The sequence below is a fragment of the Pezoporus occidentalis genome, unplaced genomic scaffold (assembly GCF_034315485.1).
Source record: "Pezoporus occidentalis ecotype Australia unplaced genomic scaffold, CSIRO_AGI_Poc_V1 ctg76, whole genome shotgun sequence".
NCBI classification, from domain to species: domain Eukaryota; kingdom Metazoa; phylum Chordata; class Aves; order Psittaciformes; family Psittacidae; genus Pezoporus; species Pezoporus occidentalis.
The window spans coordinates 1,894,492-1,916,579 of record NW_026916115.1 but is presented as its reverse complement, the minus strand read 5'-3'; the positions used below and the strand labels follow the sequence as shown (position 1 = coordinate 1,916,579).

The 22,088-nt window shown below is 49.2% G+C and overlaps 1 protein-coding gene across 9 annotated transcripts; it reads right to left on the bottom strand.

Annotated features, from left to right (window-relative positions):
- Positions 1-150: 150 nt before the first annotated feature.
- On the bottom strand, positions 151-21,461 carry LOC134155304 (ADAMTS-like protein 2). 9 transcript variants are annotated; one of them, XM_062602358.1, is made up of 18 exons: positions 21,256-21,461; positions 14,509-14,651; positions 12,271-12,346; positions 11,694-11,796; positions 10,595-10,740; positions 10,247-10,370; positions 8,962-9,042; positions 8,352-8,527; positions 7,657-8,074; positions 6,642-7,059; positions 5,706-5,812; positions 5,392-5,521; positions 4,843-5,056; positions 4,045-4,200; positions 3,495-3,665; positions 1,600-1,776; positions 814-958; positions 151-694 (listed from the first exon to the last, which is right to left on the bottom strand). In XM_062602358.1, the coding sequence occupies exons 1-18, from the start codon at positions 21,325-21,327 to the stop codon at positions 576-578; spliced, it is 2,976 nt and encodes a 991-aa protein (XP_062458342.1). In that variant the 5' UTR covers positions 21,328-21,461; the 3' UTR covers positions 151-575. The 9 variants fall into 9 exon arrangements, 8 of the variants coding, with proteins under 8 accessions (XP_062458342.1, XP_062458343.1, XP_062458346.1 ...); XM_062602359.1 differs by having other exon boundaries at positions 5,392-5,518; XR_009961486.1 differs by having other exon boundaries at positions 565-694; positions 814-953.
- Positions 21,462-22,088: the final 627 nt, after the last annotated feature.

Below are 22,088 nucleotides of genomic sequence, written 5' to 3'. Positions count from 1 at the left end.
AGCAACACAAAATGGGGTTACCTGGTGTTGCCTGGAAGCTATACTGATGAAAGAATTTTTCCTCCCCACTCTTCCTGCTCCTGCTTTTGTTCCTTCTGGCCCCTCTCCTCCCTTGCCTCTGGCCTAGGTGCACGCATCCCAAAACCACAGTTTCATAGTTTAGCTCTTTATTGTGACACAGAATTTTTCACTGTATTTTGGAAATTGTCCTTCTACTATAGAAATCTGCAGGGCAGACCGGAGAGATAGCTGCTGTTGTCTGTGCCCTGTTGCAGGCTGGCCTCTGGCCCCACTGCCTCCAGCTAGAGCTCTTCAGAGACGATGACAGCAGGGACAGGCTTTGACAACTCACTTCTCAGTAGCTTTTGAGGAACTGATGGGTTATCTTGTGTAAAATCCTCTTGGTGGAGAGGGAACAGTGATGACTAACTCCTAGGAATTCTTCCTCAGTGAGCAGGCTGGTCTACAGGGACTGGCTCCACAGCCAAGCCAAGTGGTGTGGCTTCAAGTGGTAAAGTCTGGCTCGAGAGAGCTCTTGCCCCTTAACATGGAAGGGAAGTATGACCTGACAGCAGTCAGGGTGACCTGAGCCGACATGACCAGCAGCAAGCCTTCCTGTAGTACCAGTGGGAGCACAGCTTTACCTTCAGCACCAGCACACAGTTGGCTGTCGCTTTATCTTCACAGTCCTCTTCTGGGGAACAGAAGTGTCCACAGAAGGAGTTAAAAAGGAGATGTGCTTCCCCAGAAAACAGCTGGACAGAGCAAAGGGCTCCCAAGGGCTCCACTCCCTCCCTACTCTCCCACACTTACCTGGTGCCTCTGTGGGGCATGGCTGGAGCTGGCATGTCTGCCTGGCTTCTGGTTTGGAAGTAGGGTCACAGCCCTGAGCCAGTGCTTCCCCTTGGTAACACTTTACCTCACGCAGTCGCACACCAGCACCACATGTCTTGCTACACTGTCAGCATCAAGAGGATAAAGGAATCATGAGAGACATCCTTTTATTTTTCTTTAGTTTCCAAGTTTGTTCTTCCAGTGAGGCCTCCCAGTCCCTGCTTTGGATACTGTTTTGAGGAGGTTTGGGTAAATTTCACACTGATTGCAAACTTATTCTCCTTTTTTGTTGCTGGAGCAGAGCCTCCCAGAGCTGGGGTCAGGACAGAGCAAGGAAGGTGTTTGCTTTCACCTCTTTAGTGCAACTTGCAATGTTTTTTTCTTGGACTGTCAATGGACTGCAGTAGAAGAAATATGGCTGCTGTAAGCCAGGCCCAGTTTCCCGTCCTCCATTCCATAAAGGCTCACTAGTTAAATCAAGGGAAAGCCAGAACACTGGATGCTGGCTGTATCCTGTATGTCTGCAGTATGGTGCATGCTCTTGCTTGAGGCAATAATCCACATGCTAGAAGGTTTTCCCCAGCTTGCATGTGCCAGTCCCTTCACCTGCTGCCTGGTCTGCAGAAGAGCAGAGCTTATGGTCCCACCCAGACCTGACAGAGCCATCAGCAGAACAGCCTGCTAGAAAACCTCAATGCAGGTTGCGCTCCACCAACCAGGATTATGAGGCCTCCTCTCCCCCTTCCCCACCACCCTGAACCCTACCTGAGACCATGAGGTAGTGAACCACGTTGCACAAGGCCTCCTGAAACAGGTAGCTTGTTCCTCAGGTTTCTGAGAAGCTTCACAGTGCTTCTCAGGGTACTCCCTGTACGCTCCATTCTCCAGGCCTGCACACAAGACAACCCGGGTCTTCACCCCTCGCCCACAGCTGGCATCACACTGGGAAAGAGAACATAAAAGCCAGGTAACAAATGATGCTTGTCAGCTGTAGAGCTTCAAGTAGTATGGCATCCTGCTCAGAAGCAAGGTGCATAATGTCTCTGCTAATAGTAGTCTAATGGAGCTAGCACTGCCTAGGTCACAGCAGCAATGGGTGTCTGCAAAAGAGCTGAGTTTCTTAGGGAGTGGGGACTTCCTAATTAGTGGTAATTAGTGTTTAGCCAGTGCTGAGGATGCCGAATTCACCTCTGCTAGCCTTGAGAGCAGCTAGAAGGGATCTGGAGTAGCCAAGGTAAGACTACAAGATGCTGTTTCTGTCTTATTTTATGTATATCTATGTTCTCAAAAAACATGTAGCCTATTCATGTAGCAACCTGTATTTTGGAGTACTGACAAGCTTTGTGTGGGACCCAGGGGACTAAACTGGTACAGTGCAGGTAAGTTGCATGGACAAGTACTACTGAGCCCAAAGCTACATGTGCCTAGCTGGGAGGACTCACCCTCTCAGGACACCACCAAGAGAAGCAGCTCATTCTAGCTTAGCTCTGCTTCCTGATGCCCATGGAGACAATTGCCAGTTTCAGATTTCACTGCTTTGTCCCTTCTTCACCACAGCAGGGCCAGCATAACTAGCTTGTATCTGCCCTTAGTCATCCTGTGAACTCAGAGCTTAGCAGCTGAGAGGGAGAACACAGCAAAGGCAAAGAACCTGGCACATACAAAGGTAGGGAATTTGGATTCAAGAGAGTTTAATAACCTGGATACAGCTGAAAAACTGCACTGAAGTATTGTCTGTGACCCACACTACAGGCCAGAGCTGAAGAGGGTTACAGAACTGCCACGGATCCCCAGGTTTAACTAGTTTGTGATCATTACCAGTGCTGGAGGGAGACTCAGCTGAATGTAGTCAACAGCTATAAATGATAGCAAAATGAGAACAGAGGCAAGACTTGATTGCTTCTCTGGTTCCCTAGAAATCTTTTTTCTTAGTACTCTGTGAATCCGTGTTTTGCTCAGGACTTTAAAGACAAATCCCAAAATGGACTCAATGTGCTCTTCTAGGTAAGCTGGGATTTGGATCAGCTTGTATCAGGAAGCCTAAAGCCTCAAGGCCTTAAGCAACAGAAGGGAAGAATGAAGATCGACAGAGACCAATTGACTGATTTTTAGAACAGGGCCCCTGGACTATTTTTACTAGACTGAGTAAAAGTTCTGAGGCAAGTACACAGTCAATGGCCTGGACATGACTTCCAGGACAGAGATGTGGACTATAGTTCAGGTTTATCTTCAAATATTATTTATCAGAGATGAAGCTGTGTTTGTTAAGGCTTTCTCTTTAGCATGTAGGACCAAACTCTTGAGATGGGTGAGTGCAGGTTCTGGACAAAGAGCTCTGCTGAGGTGTCTACAGTAACCCAGCTATGAGCCAGAAGTGGAAGAGTGTAGTTTCTGTAGGTCACTGCTGCCCTCCAATGGAGGTACCTAGGAAGACAGCAAATGGCACACTGTGGCAGACTATAGGGTATTGGAGGCAGGGGACAAGCTGGGGTATTCATTACTCCTTCGTCCTTTCTAAAAGGAACTAGGAGAAGGGTACAGCCACAAGGTTAGAGGTCACACCATACAACCTTATTCCAAGGCAGCCAGGCTCCTACTGTCTCCTATGGGATATAGGGTGGAAAGGAGGGCTGAGGACACAGGGCTGTGCTTGGCTTTACCTGATCCCACTCCTGCTCCACCCAATGTGCAGGGCAGTTCTTGTCTCCACACGGATGGACAGCCAGGGGCTTCGTGACTGGGTCACACTGCGAGTCGGAGATGATCTTGCCCTCCAGGTTGCGACATGCGATGAAGCGGCTCATGCGTCCCTCACCACACGAACCTGAGCACTTGGAGGAATAAAGGGCATTTAGACACATCAGAAAGCAGGAAGGTGGTCAGGGTTGGTGGTGCCAGGAGACCTGAGTCCAGAGCCTGGCCCTGCCACTGGGACTGTGGCACTGGATCCCAAGGGTCTTTAGAGGTACATCTGGTCAGGGGCTTTCATTTTCCTGGCGCCATGAGCTTCCCAGGTAATGGAATGTAACTCACCTCACAGCTAACCAAAATTTACAGCATGAAGAGGCAAAAATACTCTGGTTTCTTTAGATTAGCCTCTTCCAGAAGAAAGCCAAAAGAGAGCAGTAGCATGACAGCCTGCCTGCTGCCTCCTGCCAGTCCTGCATCCCCAGCATCAGGTACAAGCAGAAGCAGACCCTCGGCACTCACCGGGCCCCAATCTGACGCAGTCCAGTGACGGTTGCAGGGTGGGCCTGTGCAAGCCTTCTCGCTGCTGGGCTTCTGGGACTCATCACAGAGGGGCGCTTCCACCGAGCAGCGCACCTCCCGCTTCATCATCCCCTGAGTGCCACACCGGGCTGAACACTGCAACGGCCATACACAGTCAGCCCTGGGGCTGAGACCAAGAAGAATGAGCAAAGGTGAGGGAGGCAGCTATGCCTCCTCCCATTTCCTTCTGCAGCATTAGGTGAGGGGAAGAGCACCAGCAGGGACAGGAAAAGGTGGGTCCGACTCTATCTCTGCTGCTTATTTAATTTGGGTCATAGAGTTCCAACGCTCCAAGATGCTGATACCTGGAGTGCTGTTCAAAGTCACTAGTTCACTGGCCCAGTACCAAGCAGACTGTGGAAAGTTAATCAAAAGAATTTTGATTGAATTTTAGCTTCTCTGTGTCTCCTTGCTACCATTTCCCTATTTGCTCTTAGAATCATAGAATTGTTTAGATCCTCTGGAAGAGGGAGGTAAAGCCTCTTGCTTGCAGGGCTTTAATTTGGTCCACATCCTGCTTGAGAAGTGACCTTAGAAACAAACGTTTTGCAATGGATTTTGTCTGCTGAGCAGTGCCAGAACAGAATAGCCATGCATAAAGGCAGTCCTTGCTTCCCCAGGATGCAGGTAGCCAAGGGCTTCTTTAGCACCCAACATCTACTAGCCACCTTCCTCCAGGCCCCAGCCCAGCCCTGGCTGCTTACCTCTGGAAGCAAAGTTCTCCTGCTGCTTACCTACCTCAGACCACTCAGAGAGCTCCCACTGGGGCCCACAGGCCTTGTTATGGCAGGCTTTCCTCTCCATGGGCCTGGCCAGCCCAGCTGACTCACAGAGGTCATCATAAACAGAGCTGTCGAAGCCTGGAGCCAACATCTTCCAGCAGCGCACAGTGCGGTACTGATAGCCCTCACCGCAGGTTCTGGAGCACTCACTCCACCGGCTGGTCTCCCACCTCCACGGGCAGTCCCAAGGAGAAGGCACAAAGGAAAACCCAGGTAAGGGAGACAAGGGGCACGGGGTGGCTGGGGAATGCCTGCATAACTGGAACCCCCTCACCCAGTAGCTGCTGCTATGAATCTGCTCATCACATATATGTCTGTGTTAAGGCAATGCTGGTCTAACTGCAGGCAATTTAGACAGCAAATTTCTTCCCTCTTTTTGCTTAAAGAGGATACTTTCAAGTTTAAGCATATCTTTCAGCCCAGAAATGGCTGTATACATTGAGCAAAAAATGATCCTTAGAAAGACATCTTGTCCCTGTGGATAGCTGATGTCATTTCCACTCACCTAGGCTGGCAATCTCTCCCTGTGCAAAATTCATGAGTAGGTTCTGGTCGGGTTAGGGCATCACAGTATGTTTCATCCACTTCCACTCCATCATACCGGACACACATCGCATAAGAGGCACTGATACCTGCTGGGCAATCAAGACACTGCCTTGGTCACACTCCATTGGATTAAAAGCCTCCGCTCACCATGATTAAGTTATTGGAGTGCTCACTGCATCTGAAACGCTACCTGCCATTTTAAAAAATACCAGTATTCACCCCATCAACGCCAAAAAGGACTTCACATGATCAGTCACTTGAAGCCAAACCTACCTGAAGTGCATGTGGAGCTGCAGGGGGCATAAGCTGAGACTTTCCACCGATACATGTCAGCCAAGCTTATGTCATCATGGCCCACAGGGCTCACATCAAACTCATTGCTGTGGAAAAAGGAGGCAATATGAGCTAAAAATGAGGAATTGCCACAAACATAATATATTGAAATTCCTCTCCAGTGTCTCTGAAGATGGGAAAAACCCTAGTGTTTCTGCTCTCCACCTCCCCCACCTTGGTCAAGATGGACCACTGATGAACAGAATGTAAAGCCTTGATCCACCTCCTGAATTCAACAAGCAAGGCAGTGTGTCAACATCACTGTTGAGAGGAGGCAACACTCATTATGAGTCTTGTGTATATTATGGTCTTTTGACCAAGCGGGTGCCCTCAGCCTCAGTTCACACTATCACCTTGAGAGGTATACTAGGCTGGAAAGGGGAGCTCAAGCATGGTCCTTCTTAGTATATAATTTGATGAGAAGAATTCACATGTGGTTTGCCAGAAATGTTTAAAAATTGGCCCTTATTCTCCTGCCAAATATTTACTGATGTTACAGAAGCTTCAACAAGCTTATGTGCTCAGACGAATGGAACAGAAGCGGCATGATGTAGTGGTAAACACGTGACATGCTATAGACTCCTAGCCTTCTTTACAACCACGTCAGTGTTGGCTTCACAGGTCCTTCAGCATGTGTTTAAATGGATCCCCTAGATGCAGGGGACCTGAAATACGTTCTGGGAGCCGTGTGTCAGGCCAATTGTAACAATCAGTCTTTGAAGGACATACCATTGGTCAAGCATCTACAACAGCTGCCACAGGCAGACACCGGTGAATGGGGACATCAAGGACAGCAGTGGGACTACCAGAGGACTGACTTGTCCTTCCCTCCCTAGCTAACCATGCATTTGTTTTGCCCATGAAATCAAGTGCCACCTTTCAGTGCCAGGAGCTTGCAAAGGCTCTGCTTGGCTGATGTCCATGGTTGGGCTGGCACCCAGCAGAGGGCTCTCCACAGGTGCCATCATGCTGGAGTTGGCTGCTTCCCCCTGACTCCCAGCAAATGCATCCACCTTCAAGTCTTCCAGTGAGTTCTTACGAGCTGGCACTTTGTGGAGGCCCTGTGGCCACTGAGCAGCTGTCTCGGCCCATAGTCCTGCTGTGGAGTTTCTTGAGGCCAGCCTGGCCAGGTGCTGCAACTCCCTACAGAAGGCAGTGTTGTGTGTGTCTCGGTGACACAGGCGCCTGAAGAGATGAAGGGTGGAGGATGCTATGTGGCTGTTCTCTGGGAGCTTGGATCTCCTCATGCTATAGGGTACAGTTGTGCTGATGGAAATCTGATTAAACCTAAGAGCTGGAAAAAAATACAGGCATGCTTGAACTATATTGAATGGCATATACTTCAGCATGTGGTATTTAACAAGACAAAAGAACTTATTTGGCCTCAAAATCACTGGTTTTGTTTGGGTTTTTTTTGCCACCAGGGAGCACCAACAGGCCTTAACTGCCCTGAGCAGCTTCATATACACTCTGCCCATTGCTCAGGAGCTCCAATTAAGTGCAGGCCTGGGCCTTCATTTCTGGTGTTCTTTCTTCCTAAACTGTTGTTTGGCTTCCCCAGACTGACCTCAGATTGGACTTCTCCCCTTGTTTTTACCTGATGATCTCTGGACTGCTCCTGTCCCTGCCCTGCCTGCCAAGCTCAGGTGCTTTGGAACTGCTCTGCCTAAGAGGGCATTGACTGATCTCTGCTGTGGTTACTCTCTCCCAGCTCCCCTTCCCTAACAGTTACTAGCCCTTGCTGCTCCCTGACAGTCTCCACCCCACTACCAAGTGTCATTCCCTCCTGTCCACCCAGATGGTAAAGCCACCTTAGATTTCAAGAAGACCAGTGTGGTATGTCCTCTTCCAATGAATAAATTGGGAGAGAAGGAGCGACAAAGCAAGCAACCCAACTCTGTTTCTCCACCAACTGCTGCTGCTTCCTCATCCTCTCCTGCTGTGTTTGTGGGATATATTTGTCTTATCTGGAAGTCATAGTTCTTCTCTTCACCTTGCTTCCAGCCCCAGTCCTGAGCCTGACTGGTGGAGTTGGTCTGGAAGAAGTGTGGGTGACCCAAGCCTAAATCTTCATGCTCTTCTCTTAGAGGAAGCTGTTCACTGGTATCATCTGGCGACAGAGTGAGCCATGTGGTGTTGAAGTCCTGGGCAGCTCTGGAGTTAGCTGGAATGGGATAGTTCTGGCTGGTCTCTGGCAGGTGGTAGTAGAGCGGTCTGTCTATATCAGGGGCTGCAGTTTGGAGAGGCAGTATCCGTGGTACAGTGTAGTCATAAGTTATGTGTGGCATTTTCCCATTGAAGTTGTAGTACTGGAGGAAACGGAGCAAGAAAACAAAACTCTCTTTATCTTAAGGGCATGTATTTCCCAGAGAACTCCCCTAGCCACAGCCATCTTGTGATGGATGATAAAAGAAGACAGCATCCTCATAAATCCAAGAGAAGTACACACAGCCAAACCAATATATGGCTTCCTCAGCCACCTACCAGTTTGGCTTGGGAACCAGGTTAATATTCCCCTTGTCTGAGGGAGGCTGACAATTTTAGTATAGGCAAGACAGGAAAGCTTAAAACTAGTTCTTTACATACCATGGCATTCAGAGACTGGTTAGTGGGTCCGTGAGCTATGATATACTCCAGTCCATCTGAGTTCAGGCTCAAGGGCCGCCGGTACTTGAAGACTGTGCCAGCTACCCTGAAGTTCTGAGGGTTGTCAATGGCAGAGTTACCATTGAAGAAGAAATGTCCAGATTCATCTGCAAGTGCTTCAAAGAGAGAGAAAATGGGTAAATGTGATAACTCTGTGCAGAACACTGGGGCTGCACTGGTAACTGAGAAGAGCAAACAGCTCAAGAGCAAGAAAAACCCAATAGGAAAAGAACTATAGGCCTTCCAGCATTCATCTTCCACATTAGGTCAGCAGTGTTCAGTGCCTGCTGCTTTCATTTCCCTCTCCAAGAGCACAAATGTCTTCACAAGAGGGACAGTCCATAGTGAGCTGTTTCCAAATGTCCCTCTTGCCACTGGTTGCTGGAGATATAACTTTGATTTATGGATAGATGAAGTGCCCCTATGCTACCCTGGAGGAAATGCTCACAGATAGCTCTCTCACAGAATTGATGGGAGTGCACAGAGCCGTCTTCCCACGTCCCAGGCAGCTGAACTGGGATCTCCATATCCATCTGGCTCCTCTGCTTACCTAGGATGTTTTCTGTTTTCCTGCGCTCAATGATAAGGATATCTGTGGCACCAGCTGGAATGTTGGTGATGAACACATAACCTGATGAACAGAACAGAGTGTGAGGAAACCTCGAGGACAAAATAAAAAGGTCTGGGTAGGAAAAGCAGCTTGTAGGACAAGTGTGTATGTAGGAGGGCAATGCTGCCCTTCAGGGGCAGGACTCTTATTTGCATTACAAATCACTGCTACAGATCTCTAAGGCTCAGTCTGAGCACTGCTGGGTCTGGAGTGAGGAAGGAGTTGCACAAGTATAATAGTCTGGCTTTAATGTGTGGTTGAACGTGCTGTTGCAGTCTTTCTGGCAGGAGCAGAGAAAAAGGTTACTAGTGATCAGGACTGATGCTAAACAGAGGATGGAAAAAAACACAGGGCCCTTCAGCAACTGGCTCAACAGAATTTGTCTCAGGAGCAGCATAAAAATTGACCTTTAAAGGGAGAGGAAATAAGAAGGCTCTTAAAAGTTGTGGGTTTGGCAGCTTGTCTTTCCTGCTAGAAATGCAGGTCTTGTCCATTCTGTAAGATTTTATGAGGACTGGAATTGGAAGCCAAATCCATACATGTACTGCTCGAGAGGTTAGCACCATTACCCCTGCTCTGGAAAGGGGCCTGAGTGCTTTCCTAGTCTGGTGTCTGTAGGGAGTGATGCAGACTAGTGAAATATCAACAGTGTGAAATGTTCCAAAACACTCTCAAACACCAGTTAATTAACTACTACTGAGTATACCACAGTCTTTTCCTTCTGTGGGTGGAAGAATGGGCCATGAAGCTGCAAGGGATGAATCTCAGCCCAGTTTCAGGGGGACTTCTCTTCAGCTGTGCCAGCCATAGGACTGGGTAAAGCAGGAGTCTAATTGAAGGCTGAAACACTGTGACCCTCACCATAGGAGCTTAAGTTTCAAATGAATACATAGCACAAATAAAAAAAGATTTGTTGATCTCTTCACATTATCTGAGGTAGTCAAGATGCCAAAATCAATAGGAACAAATAGATCCCCAGCTGCTTCCTGCTGTAAAGAGGTGAAGGGAAACCTTACCAGCCTAATATACAGCACATCAAAACCCATCTCCTCTGGTGAATAAGTGAAAAGGACAAATTACAGGCATTTAAGCAGGCATGATACTCTTCAGGTCTTTCCATCAAGCAGCTGGGAAACTCCTACCCGCATCCAAGCCAGTTACCCTTCATGCCCGCTGGTGTAAGAAGTAACAGGTGAAGTCTCCAGACTGTGGTAGCAGGGAGTACCTATCTGTGAGACTGCCTTTCGGAAGCTGCCCGAGACACGGTGGCAAGTGCTGCCGTCCCCTCCACACACCCTGCATCTGTCCATCGTCCGGGGTGAGTACAGGCTCCCATCGCACCCAACTGGCTGCAAGGAACAGAACAAGAGAGGGTTTCCCCAGGCCAGTACATCTCCACAGGTCAGGGTCTTTTCAAGAAAATGCTACCATGCTCTTTTGGTGAGGCTCTGAGACTGGGTGACATTGGTTAGCTTGGAATAGAGTAATGAATGAATCCCACAGCAGCAGTAATTCAGCCAGGCATGCACTTACACGCTCCTGATTTCTATACTAATTCCTCCCAGAGCCTCACCTCACATTTCCCATTGATGCAGACCCCTTGATAGGTCCTGTCCTTGCAGGAGGTACCATCCTGTGCTTGGACCATCAGCTGCCTCTCTCCACTTTGGGTAGTGCACTGGAGGTCACATGGCTTATTGGAGATACTGGTGTAGTCATCTGAAGGGACAGAGGCAGAAAGTCACCAGGCAGATCAAGGTACTCAGAGATGGGCAGCGAGAAAGGGGACTTTCCTCTTACTCATGCTGATGTCAGCTTGGATATTCTTGCTGCTTGAGATGAGACCCCAAGGCTACAGATTTTGTAGTACCAAAGTGGGCATGGTATGGGGCTGCAGCTGGGAACCACGCCTAACAGAAACAGTTCTTGCTGGCAAGCCCTTTTCTTTGCCATACCCTCTCCCCTTTGCAATGCCCTGTGCCAAACATGGGACTCTGCATTAGCAGATCCCAGGCCACACATAAATACAAAAGAGCAAGCAAGACCTGTAAGAGGGATACTGACTATGGGGGGCTGTGGGCAGGTCCACCCCATTCAGCTCAGAAAGCGAAGCTAGAGGTGCAGCTATGTCCCCTTGGCAGCTAATGGAAAAACAGGTGGGTCCAGAAAGCGGATAATATCTGTGGTGAGCTCAGTCTGGGCCTCAAGGCACAATTAGCAACCCATGTGAAGCAATCTGTCTTGCCTGTACAGGAAATCCATGGGCATCCTGTTCAGAACAACCCACCACCAACCCCACATAAAGCATGCTGGGTGACAGAGGCAGCCAAAATTGTAGAAGGCACAAAGAGCGTGAACACCCACTCTGCCAAGATGACTGCTGGTTAGCCAAGACAACTCAGAGAAGCCTGTGTCCTGTCTGCCCACCAGTGCTTGCTGATGTAGGATCCAAAACAGGAGCAATGTGGTGAGAGAGGAGGCCTGGCTGGGTGGAGCAGTTCTGTGAAAAGACAGGGAACGATTTCTCCAAAGCAGGGAGCATAGGGAAGCACTTCCAGACCAGCCAGGAGCATCCATCCCTTTTCCCCTGGAACCTTCCCCTTCTCCTGTGTCAGAAAATCCTGTGGGTTTTTTCTCTCCCTGATCCTTTGAGTGAAGATGTGAAAACCCACCTGGATAGAGAGGCATCCAGTGGTAGTAACGCTTCCCAAAGGCTTTGGCATTGAAACTGGAGCACTGCTGCTGTTTGAAGCTTGCTGTGTTGGCTGGGCAGGGCTATGGAGGGAATAAATGTGATCAAAAGCTCCCTATGTCACAGCCATGGTTGTGACAGCTACTTATCCCTTCTGCATCCCTGGAGGATGAAAATGCCCTGTCCACCCTGGAAGGAATCAGTGATGGACTCTGAGATGCTGTAATACAAGCAGAAAGGCCAGGCCTCTGTTGCCAAGGGCCCTTCAGACAGCTGTATTTAACAGTCCTGCAAAACTTAATTCCAGCAAAGAAAAAACATACTGGAAAAACTTTATTCACCTCCCCACCCCACAACAAATACATTTTTATATCCTATTCCCCCACCTCTCAGTCCCAGAGAGTAGAGCCCATCTCTTGTATCTTCAAAGGCACACTGTCACCCACCCCAGGAGTTGATCACACCCCCTGTCTGCACTCTGAGTGCTGCTACTCTTGCAGCTCTCCGAATTTCACATTCCCCAGTAAGGACCAGTTAGTACTGGAAGTTGTTCTTACCTGCTGCTGACACAGTTGGTAGTGCTTGGCTTGACCAACACATATGGTACTGTTTGTTGCCTGGGGTATCTGTAGCCTGCAAACCAGAAAGAAAATGAGCTGGAGGTCTGTGAAGTACTGAGGTAGTAAAGATGACAGAGAAGTTAGGCCTGACTTAAGTGGGAGAAGCAAGGCAAGTATTTTTATCACAGGAAAGCTTTCTGGATCTAGACTAGCCAACATCTCTGTTTTCTGTGCTTTTAGGTGAACTGTGATTTTAGATTAATCTCATTTTGGGACAGGTTGAGCAGACAGGGAGCAACTCCAGTACCACCACCTCTGTGTCTCTTGACCTCTGAGCTCCAAAAGGGTTGATGTGATGAAACGACAACAGACCCTGATGATGCTTCACTCCCATGGAAGTGCAGTGACCAGGGAAGCTGATCTCAGGATTCACTTTGCAGAAGGCAGAGATGGAAGCTCTCATGGGGACTGGCCCAGTTAAAAGATTAGCAGATAATGGACCAAAACCATGGGAATTTCTCAACACTTCAGCTCTGTCCAGCAAGGGCTATCCATGGGACACTGGAGTCCTGGATTGATGCAAAGGCAAAAAAAATCTTGAAAGCTGGGAAGACGTATGGAGAATGGCCGAGACCACAGATTACGGCAACAGTGTGTGTGAACAGGAGTAGCAGGCAATGTGTTAACAGTATTGGGAACTTAGGGTGCACTGTGTAATGAAGAACTCTGTAGGCATACTCAGGCTGGACTAGCTGGAGGCTCTGCAGCTGTTCCTCTAGAACAATGTTTTACATGATGTAGGCAAAGCCTAAATTTACACCAACCAGCTTGAAAACTGCCATCCTTTCCAGCTGAAGCAGAGGCTTCCTGCAGCCTCAGAAATCATTTTGTGGGCATACCTGGCTCAGACTTAAGCCAGTCTCCTTAAAGCTGAAAAAACCTTTTGACTGGCTTTTATGGTGAGGGTTTTTTTGTTTGTTTGAATCTGAATCAATCCCTGGAGTAAAATGTCATAGCAAAGTCCTCCCCTCCCCATTTGTGGTGTCAAGGATACAGCAGATGCCAAATGGAGATGAAAATGTCTTTTCTGTCAGCAGGCAAAGGGCAAACAGGCTGCTCTGGCTGTGGGGGGTATGGGACAGCCCCAGGCTCCTTCCCACCCTTTGTTTCCCACTCTTCTCCCATCATGGCCATAGTGTGCCAGGGAAAAGCAATAGCAGAGACATTGGCAAGGTAGCATAGAGGCTACACCCAGACGGAAGGTACTGCAGCACATCTGGACCCTCACCATGCTGTCAAAGAGCCCACATAAAATAAGTTTTCTGCTGAAGGAAGGAGAGCAGGATCCTAGCTTGAGCTTCCTCCACTCAGGAGTGCATCCATGCAGAAGGGAAAGGGGCAGAGTATGCGGTGGGCAGCGCCTGTGAGCTTGCTGTGCTGCAGGATACTGGCTCTCATTAACATCACAGGAGCCTGGAGTAGGAGATTAGTGAGGTGTGCAGGAAGAGGAGAGCTTGGCGGCAAGGTGACTCAGGAGATACAGCAGGAGTTCAGGCAGCTGAAGTTCCCCAGTACTCCTCACTCCCACAGACCCAGTCCAACTGATACCAGGACTGTAGCAGCTGTAGGGGACAAATGTGGCTATAGGGGACAAATGGAGATGCCAGATATATCACAGAGGGAAATAAACTTGCAAGCTCTGCAGAGAATAAAGAGGGGAAACTGCTGAGATGTGGCTGAGCTAACTGCTGTCAGGAGTAAATCAAGTCCCCATAAGGCATTTGGGAGTATGTACCCACATCCTTAGCACAGGAACTGCCTACAAATCAGGGTTAGGTTGGTCAGAGCTACCACAGCAAGTGAAGGAAAGGGGAAGTGGAATAGAGCTAGCTTTCTTCAGCTCACAACTTTGTCAAATCTCCCACAGACTCCAAAAGGGGACCAACCCCTTGCTCCCTATCAGATGAACCAGGCTGAGTGGGTGATGTGTTCAGGGGGCCTGTGGCTTGCCCCATTGCAGCATGCTTCTCCCTTGCCAGCCCTCCCCACCACTGCCTGCTCATCACCTACCCCATGGGCCACTGCCACCTTCCTTTCCAAGAGACCAGGGATGAAGACAGAACAGCTGACCCTACAAACTCAGGCGGTTCAGCCCTAAAACATAGGTGAGGGGCACCCCATTTCCCCTCTGCCATTTCAGACCTGGCCAAGGGCTCAGGCTGGGACACAACACACCTCTGTTGCAAGCAGTGCCTCTCCCGGGACATCACGCCTCCTCCGCAGGACCGGGAGCAGGTGGACCAGGAGCTCCACTCTCCCCACCACTTGGTGACTTCTTCATCCCAGGAGCCAGCTCCATCTGCTGCCTCACTACTGTCCTGACAGAAACAGAGCATGGTTAGCTGGAGAACCTGGCTCCTCACCAGCCCTGAAACAGAGAAGGGCCTTCCAAAGGCAGCTCCCTCAGGGACCATGTCACCTGGATGCCCTCTAAATGGACAGCACTGGGACAACCATGGCAGGATCAAGGTCCCTGTGGGGCCACACCAGGCTCATGCACCTCAAAATTCAAATTTCCCTCGAAGAGTGAGTTATGGGAAGGAGAATGCCCCTGGGATCTTATGCCATGCTGTAGAGAAGGGCTGTTGGGCTGGTTATGTGTGACAGTACCATCAGCTGCAGCCTGGGTCAGAGAGAACAACAGATCATGCTGCCTGCCTAGGTCTGATGCAAGGTCAGGAGAGAAGAGGAAGATCTGCAGTGCTTGGCCATGCAGATGCCTGCCTGCAGGGAAGCTGGGGGTACACATCTATCACTCACTGGAGCTGCATTTCACTGATTAAATCAGCTCACATCCAAGCTCCTCTTCCTCCAGCCCTCACAAGCCATTTTCAAGAGTGCTTCAGAACCTGAGTCTCCTGCAATTGCTGGAGATGGATATTGCAATTGCAATATGCACCCCACTATTCTCAGAGGTGGATTACTCCATCTCCCAGCATGCCTTGCTGGGGCCGAGCCTTTAATTTTGGCAAAACTGAGCTCTCCTGGCCCCAGTATGGTCATTGCAGCAGGCTGCTGTTGGCTGTGTCTTCACAATTCCCAGCAGGTAAGAGATTCTGTGCTTTAGCTTCAGGTTTGGGTTTCTTTCTTAGAATATTTTCCTGTTTAGTGTCTGTCTGATGGCTTGAAAACTCCCAATGGACTTTGGAAAACTAGCCTGTGCAGGAATTAATTTGCTGTTCATTGAAATACAGCTGTGAGTAGTGTTAAATGCAGCAATGAATTTAACACAGGACAGTGACTAGAAGGGATTTATCCAGTTGAAACACTGACAATGTTTGAGTACTAGTAGAAGAAAATAAATAATGTGTGTGTGAAGTCTGCTATGTTGAAGTAAAGGCTCAGGGAAGTTGTATCAGTGCTACTATCTGTGGCAGTGGCAAATAATCCTGTTGCAAAGAACCAGTCTGCAAAGCTTAACCGATGGACGTGAAAGAAAACTCAGCAGGGTTTGCTCATCACTAAATGTGCTCTGTATGCTGTTTTGGTTGTCTGTCTCTTGGCTTTATGCTCTTTCATAGTGTAATACAGCTAAAGTGTTTTTCATCTTGTAGTGTAATTCCTGCCTGAAAACTTGTTTTTACAGCATCTGCCAACAGAACACCCTCTGGGCAGAGGAGATGCAGCTGGTTCATGCAAATGTTTTTAAGTTGTAACTTAGAGTGGCTGAAATATGCATAGTGCTGCTTCTTGGAGATAGCCAGAACATGCTGAAAGTAACCTTTTCTTCTGCAGAAAAGCACCATAATACCCAATGCTTTACTCTCTAATGATTACAATAGTTAATTTTTGAAAACAATAATACGGCAAAACTTTTGGCTGTACTTGGATGTTCTGGCTGGAGTTGACTTGCCTGACAGGGACCAAATGCTGTGGTCAGAAGCTGAGCTGCTCGAGAGAAAAATTAAGCTTACAGGAAACAGACATATTTTCACAAATAACTTTTTCTCTTCTTCCAAATGATCATCTCAACCCATTTCCTATGAGAATTTTTGTCTGACTGTATACTATCAGACTGTAAATGGAAATGCTGACTATGTTGCTTTCACACTTAGAAATGAAAAAAAACAAAGGTCTCTTATTGTACGGTATTTTTGGCTAGAATCTTTCCTTGACCTCTTGTATGCTTCTCTGTGATAAGCATCTCAAGGCCTGTGGAGAAAGAGCTCTTCACAATTGTTGGGATGGAGAATGCCAATGATTTATCTGGTGTCTTTCCAGAGAGCTCTCATGGCTGGGGTAATAATCAAAGCTTGTGTCTTACCACTTCACTAAATAGTTGCATGAGGTGCATGGACAGCCTGGGGAGAAGGCATGTGGACTAAAAGCTGCAATATTTACACAGCTTTTCCCCAGGTGGCAATAAAAATCTGACACTCTAACCAGCAAGATAATCCTGCTCCACAGATTTTACAACCCAAATAGGCAAGACAAGGCAGAAACAAAACAGAAGGGAAGTTAGATGGGCTGTTCTACTAACTTATCCCTAGATATGAAAAAGACTTTGTGTATCTGGAGAGGGGAAAGTTGCAGTCTTCTTTGCTGGGTTACTGCTCGGGTGTTTTGCCTTGATGCAAGGAGACTTGGCATGCTTGGAGAAGATCAGCATCTCTCCCTTTGTGTGCCTCTTTCTTATGGTTAGAACAAGATACGTTTCTCTCCACACTGGGACTTTCAGGGATGACAGGAGCCCAGAGGAAGATTTATTGAAGGATGCTAGGCAAAACCTTTTTTAAAAATAAAATGTGTTTTCCTATATCCATAAATTCTGTTCCTGCTTCCTCATTGCACTGGAGTAATCAATCACTTTTAAAGTAGATTGATTTGGCTCTCAGGTTTTCCATGACCAAGCTGCCTTGCCGATCTTTGCCTAGGAATGCTTATTTTCTTGTGTAAGGAAAATGCTGAGCTGTCCCCTTGACCAGTAAGACTTGCAGCATGACTACACCAGAGTCCTAGGCCTGGTGACGTAGAGGGGGAACTCCAGGTACTTAGAGCTGGGACAGCTAGTTTCAATCTGTGCTGAATTTATTACACTGTCAGAAATAAATCTGCACTAACCGTGACACACAAACGGTTCTTGTTTTTCATTAGTGATACTTGCATTTTCCAAATTTTCAGATAGTAAATTAAAGACTGTAGGAAAGACTCCAGATTAGATTAGCTCCTAGCTTTAGTTTCCCAAGCCCCTCAGCAAATCCCAAATTACCTTCTGGCCAAGTGAATTCCTCTCCCCCACCTCCTCCTTGTAGGATAAATCAAAGGTGCTTAAAAACAACTGTTCTGCATTCTCCTTGTTGTAGGAGATGCTGGAACTGCTCTAATTTGCACTCTGCAAATAACAGAAACAGAGCAGGCTAGAAACAATGGAGCAGGAAATGTGAGTAGGTCCAGTCTTTATAAGGCTGGTTCTGTCTGGCCTTGAGTGAGGGCTCTGCCTAAAGGAGGTAAGAGGATCAGGTGAGATTCCTTAGGTAATGAGGAATATAAGGCCTAGAATTTACATCTGTAGAAAAGAGGGACCATATTCCAGTTCACCCAGGTGCTTTCCACAAGAATTTCCCCTCAGACGTTTGTGGCTTGGCACCAGTGATTATATAGCTGCAGTTCTTCCTCTCTGAGGTTAACCAAGCTATTTCTCTGCTTCTGCACCTACAGGGGAGGCGATGCAACTGAGTAAGTGAGAGTTGCCCTCCTGTCTCCTTGTTGGGGGAACCACATCTTTGAACCCCAGCCTACAGAGAACTTTCTGATGACAAAATATCTGTCTCCAGATTTGCCAGTATCAATAGCAGAAACGTCAGTCTCTCAGCCAGCATCACTGAAAGCTTTTTCGGTGTAACTGAAGCCCCAGAAGCTGCTTCCCCTCTCCCCCCTGCCAAACAAAGGCTGACACAAACAAAATGCTTCAGTCCTGCACTGAAGGGTGGGCTTGGACTGACATCCTACCAGATTTCCAGGCGGTCTTTCTGAAGAACTGAAAGGGATAAAATAAATTCTCCACTGACTCCCTGTCATGCCCTGGATCAGCTCTAAACTATGCTGGGTTTCCCAGAAACCTGGGAAAAACTTCAATTACTGTGTCGGTGGCCCAGACTCCTGTGTTGCTTATTGTTGTGCCTAATCTTGAGATTCGTTAGAGCCTGGGTCCTGGAAAAATGCTGTCTGGGAAGAGAGACCACAGACATGCCTGTCTAGTTCCCTTAATAGAGGAGCTTGGGGGGGGAAGCTCTCCTGCTGCAGCCTGGCATGCCTTAAGCACTGGCCCACCCCTGAGGGGCACAGTAGCTGTTATAAACTGTTCTTCTCAGCCCTGTCTAAGCTTGTAAGACTACTAGAAACAGCAGCTGAAAATGAAATAAATTCTTCATAGACTTTTTATGAGGCTATTAACTGTACATCCTCTACCAAAAATTTCCATGATCCCTTTACTGAAGGGCTTCTCTCTACAGCAAACCATACACACTACTGACTGAAATACTAAGTGGCTTCAGATGTCTTAATGCCTGGAGTGGATGTCAGATTATTATCTGAAAATGAATGACCATGTTCAACTCCTCTTCTTTGAGTTCCCCATGCCATTCTCTGACTAAAGCTGTGGTGAAAGATTCTACCACAGCCCTGAAAAAAACGACAATAGCATTTGCAACTATGCCTTAATGTTTTACAAAAGAACTGGTGTTTGTGTAAAGCTGCTTCTCATCCTGTCATGGTTTTATCCTATTTGGGTAGGCTAAATAGTTAGTATGAGAGATTCAGTGTTGGAAGCAGACACAAAACCCAATTTTCTTCAGAAAAGTTGAAACAAGGTATCTGAGGAGTCTTCCATGAGGAGAAGGTATCCTGAGGTAAAATAGGCAATGCAGCATAAATTTTAGGGGATCAGGAAGAACGTTAATCTGGGTGGAAATGGTAGCTTGCTAAAGATGTGATATTGCAGCAGGTATGTAACAGAAATCTAGACATATAATGAGGTGCAGATGAGAAGCAAATTAGAAAACTGGTGAACAGAAGCCAGTGGAAAACTATGAGGTACTGTTCATAACCCTGTTGTGACAGAAATTTCAGAGGCAAATGCTGCACGTCATTACAAAATACTTGATCCAAGTCAGTTAGGCTCTTCAAGTGGGATAACTCACTTATTCTGGGGCAAACTGGTAAAAAGGATGGAAATCTGTGAAGGGGAAGAAGTGAATAACAGGCGGTGTGTATGACAGGCATCTCGTCAGTTTTTTCAGAGGCACTGAATGCAATTAGCCCCACATAGGAATTTGCTTACCCTATCTATAGATTTAGGTTTTCTATGATGCTTTCTGTATAATCATGTTGTATAAAGAAAACAGGACAGCAAGAGAAACTGTAGGTTAATTCCTGAATGACCATTTTGTGCACTGGCTTGCACTGGAGATATCAATCAATACCAGGAACATCTGCTAGGCCAACTTGCACTATGCAAACCTTGATCAGAGTGCTCTGTGGGATTCTCCTGGAGTAAGGGAGTCTTCAGAGCAGACCTGTGAACAGTACTGGTGTGTGTTTGTCCTGGGGAGAGCTCAGCAGCCTTTCTCCCAGGCCCAGATGCCCTCAGCTTAGGTGCTGTACAAACACAGCTGCTGGGGGCAGAAAGAACCACCAGCAGCCAAGGCTTGCGTGCACGTGCTGAGGGAGGAGTCCATCCAGGTCACTCTTAAATGAAGGACTTCACATCTTTTAACTTGACCCAGCTTGCTCTGCCTGAAGTTTTCTCTGACATAGCCCTATAGCTAAGGGGTAAACAGAATGGGCAGTGGATGTGTGTGAAGGTAAAAACAGTGGAAATGAGACACTTCAGCTGTAAAATTAAGATAACCCCAAACCAGGAGATGCTGCTGCTCCTTAAACCGGGATTATACATAGTAAAGCTGGTGTCTGGTCTTCTCTGCATTTAAAATAGCTCCTGTGAGATTGCTTCACCATGATGGAGGCTGGCTTGTGGGGGTGGGAAACACAACCCCAAACCCTCTTTTCCCTTCTGCAGAGCAGAATCCCTTTAGCAGCAAAGAAATCTGGCTGGGTTCCCCTTGGGGAAACAGGAGCGCTAAGCCAGAATGCACGCAGTGACCCGTGAAGGCAGGAGCACAGCCGGTGCCCTGCAAAGCTGGGATTTCTGCCTCCCTGCCACAGTAACAGGGGCAACTCTCCCAGGCTGGGCCTCAGGGAGAAGGGGACTGGTGGAGGGGTTCTGGTGTTGCTGTGGAAAAAAGTGCTGCCAGGAGGGCCAGGCTGAGAAAGTCCTCTATGGAGTAGAGCAGAGATGACGGGAGCATGGGGCTTCAATGTCTGGACATGCACCCCACTTAGCAGAGAAAGCTGCTGCCTGAACCCATGCGTGGGGTGGCAGGAGGGCCAGGGGGGATCAAAGTCTGTTTTCAGCCCTAAATTGGAGTCAGCCCTCTGCTAGAGATGAGCATGGGGGGCAGCCCCTAGCAAACCCCCCACCAGGGAAAGGCCCTGCTCCCCATGATCCTTCAGGTGATGCTGGGAAGCTTCCTCAGGCACCGTTATCCCCCGTCGGCCTTTTACAAAGTCACGCGCTGGGAACGGGCAAAGCGTCTGGTCCCTGGGGTAAATTTGGGGGAAGACACAACAAAACCCCCTCCTCAAGTACTTCAAGGCTGAAGGAGGGCAGCGGGGGAAGCCCCAAGTCCAGGCTACCCCCTGCAGGAACCAGAAACCTACGACGAAGGGCGAGGGGCCGCCGATTCCGTAAGGCGACCGCCCGCTCCCTGCCCCGCGCAGGCCCGGGGTGGCCAGGACCGGCCCCGCCAGCTCGGAGCGCCCCTCCTGGCCCCGGGCCCACCGCGGCTCCCTGAGGGGAGGGAAGGAAGAAAGGAGGGGGCGAAGGGAGGCTTCGCCGCCGCGGACCCACCCGCTGCCGCTTACCTTAGCGCCGAAGGGGGCGGCGGCGGCGCTGAGAAGGAGGAGGAGGCTGAGGCGGTGGGGAGAAGCGGCCATGCCGCGCTGCTGCTGCTGCTGCCGCTGCCGCTGCCGCCGCCGCGGAGGAGACGGCGAGGCGGCGCGGCGGCCCACCAGCGGTGGTGGCAGGAGCAGCCGGCGCGCGGGCCGGCATGGCTGAGGGAGTTAATGACTTTACAGCCTGCCGGGTGGCGACCCGCGGCGCGGCCGCTCGGCAGGGGGGCAGGGGGCCGGGCGCTTCTGAGGCCCCGCCGCCCCGGGGCTCGGTCCCGGGTCCCGCGTCCCGCCTGCGAGCTTGCGGGGCCGGGGCCGGCAGGGGGGCGGGCAGCCTGGGTCTGCCGCCTCGTACCGCCCTGCCCGCTGCCCGTCCCAGCGCCCGGCACAGCTCCAGTTTCTCTCGCCGCTTTCTGCGGCTCCTTCGTAGCCCCGCAGCGTCTCCCGGGAGCAGCGGGATGCAGCGACTGTCCCTGCCGAACCTCGGGCACCCGCGCTGCCCCCTGCACCGCGCACACCTCGCGCTCCCAAGCGAAGTCCTCCCTCCGCTGGTTTCCTCCTGTACCAAAACCATTTGCTCTACCCAGTTCCTATTTCCTGCCCTTTCTGGGCAAGCTATGCTTCTTGGTGCATCCCTTTTGGTTCTCCTGGGGCTGAAGGGCAGCATGTGGTCCGTGCCGGAAAGGAGGGAAACTACCCGGGACACGGAGAGCTGCTCTTTCTGGCGCTGCAAATGGATCGTGCCTGTGGTAATGAGCCCGATGACCTGGCCCATACTAAAAGAGGATATAGTTACCCAGAGGCCC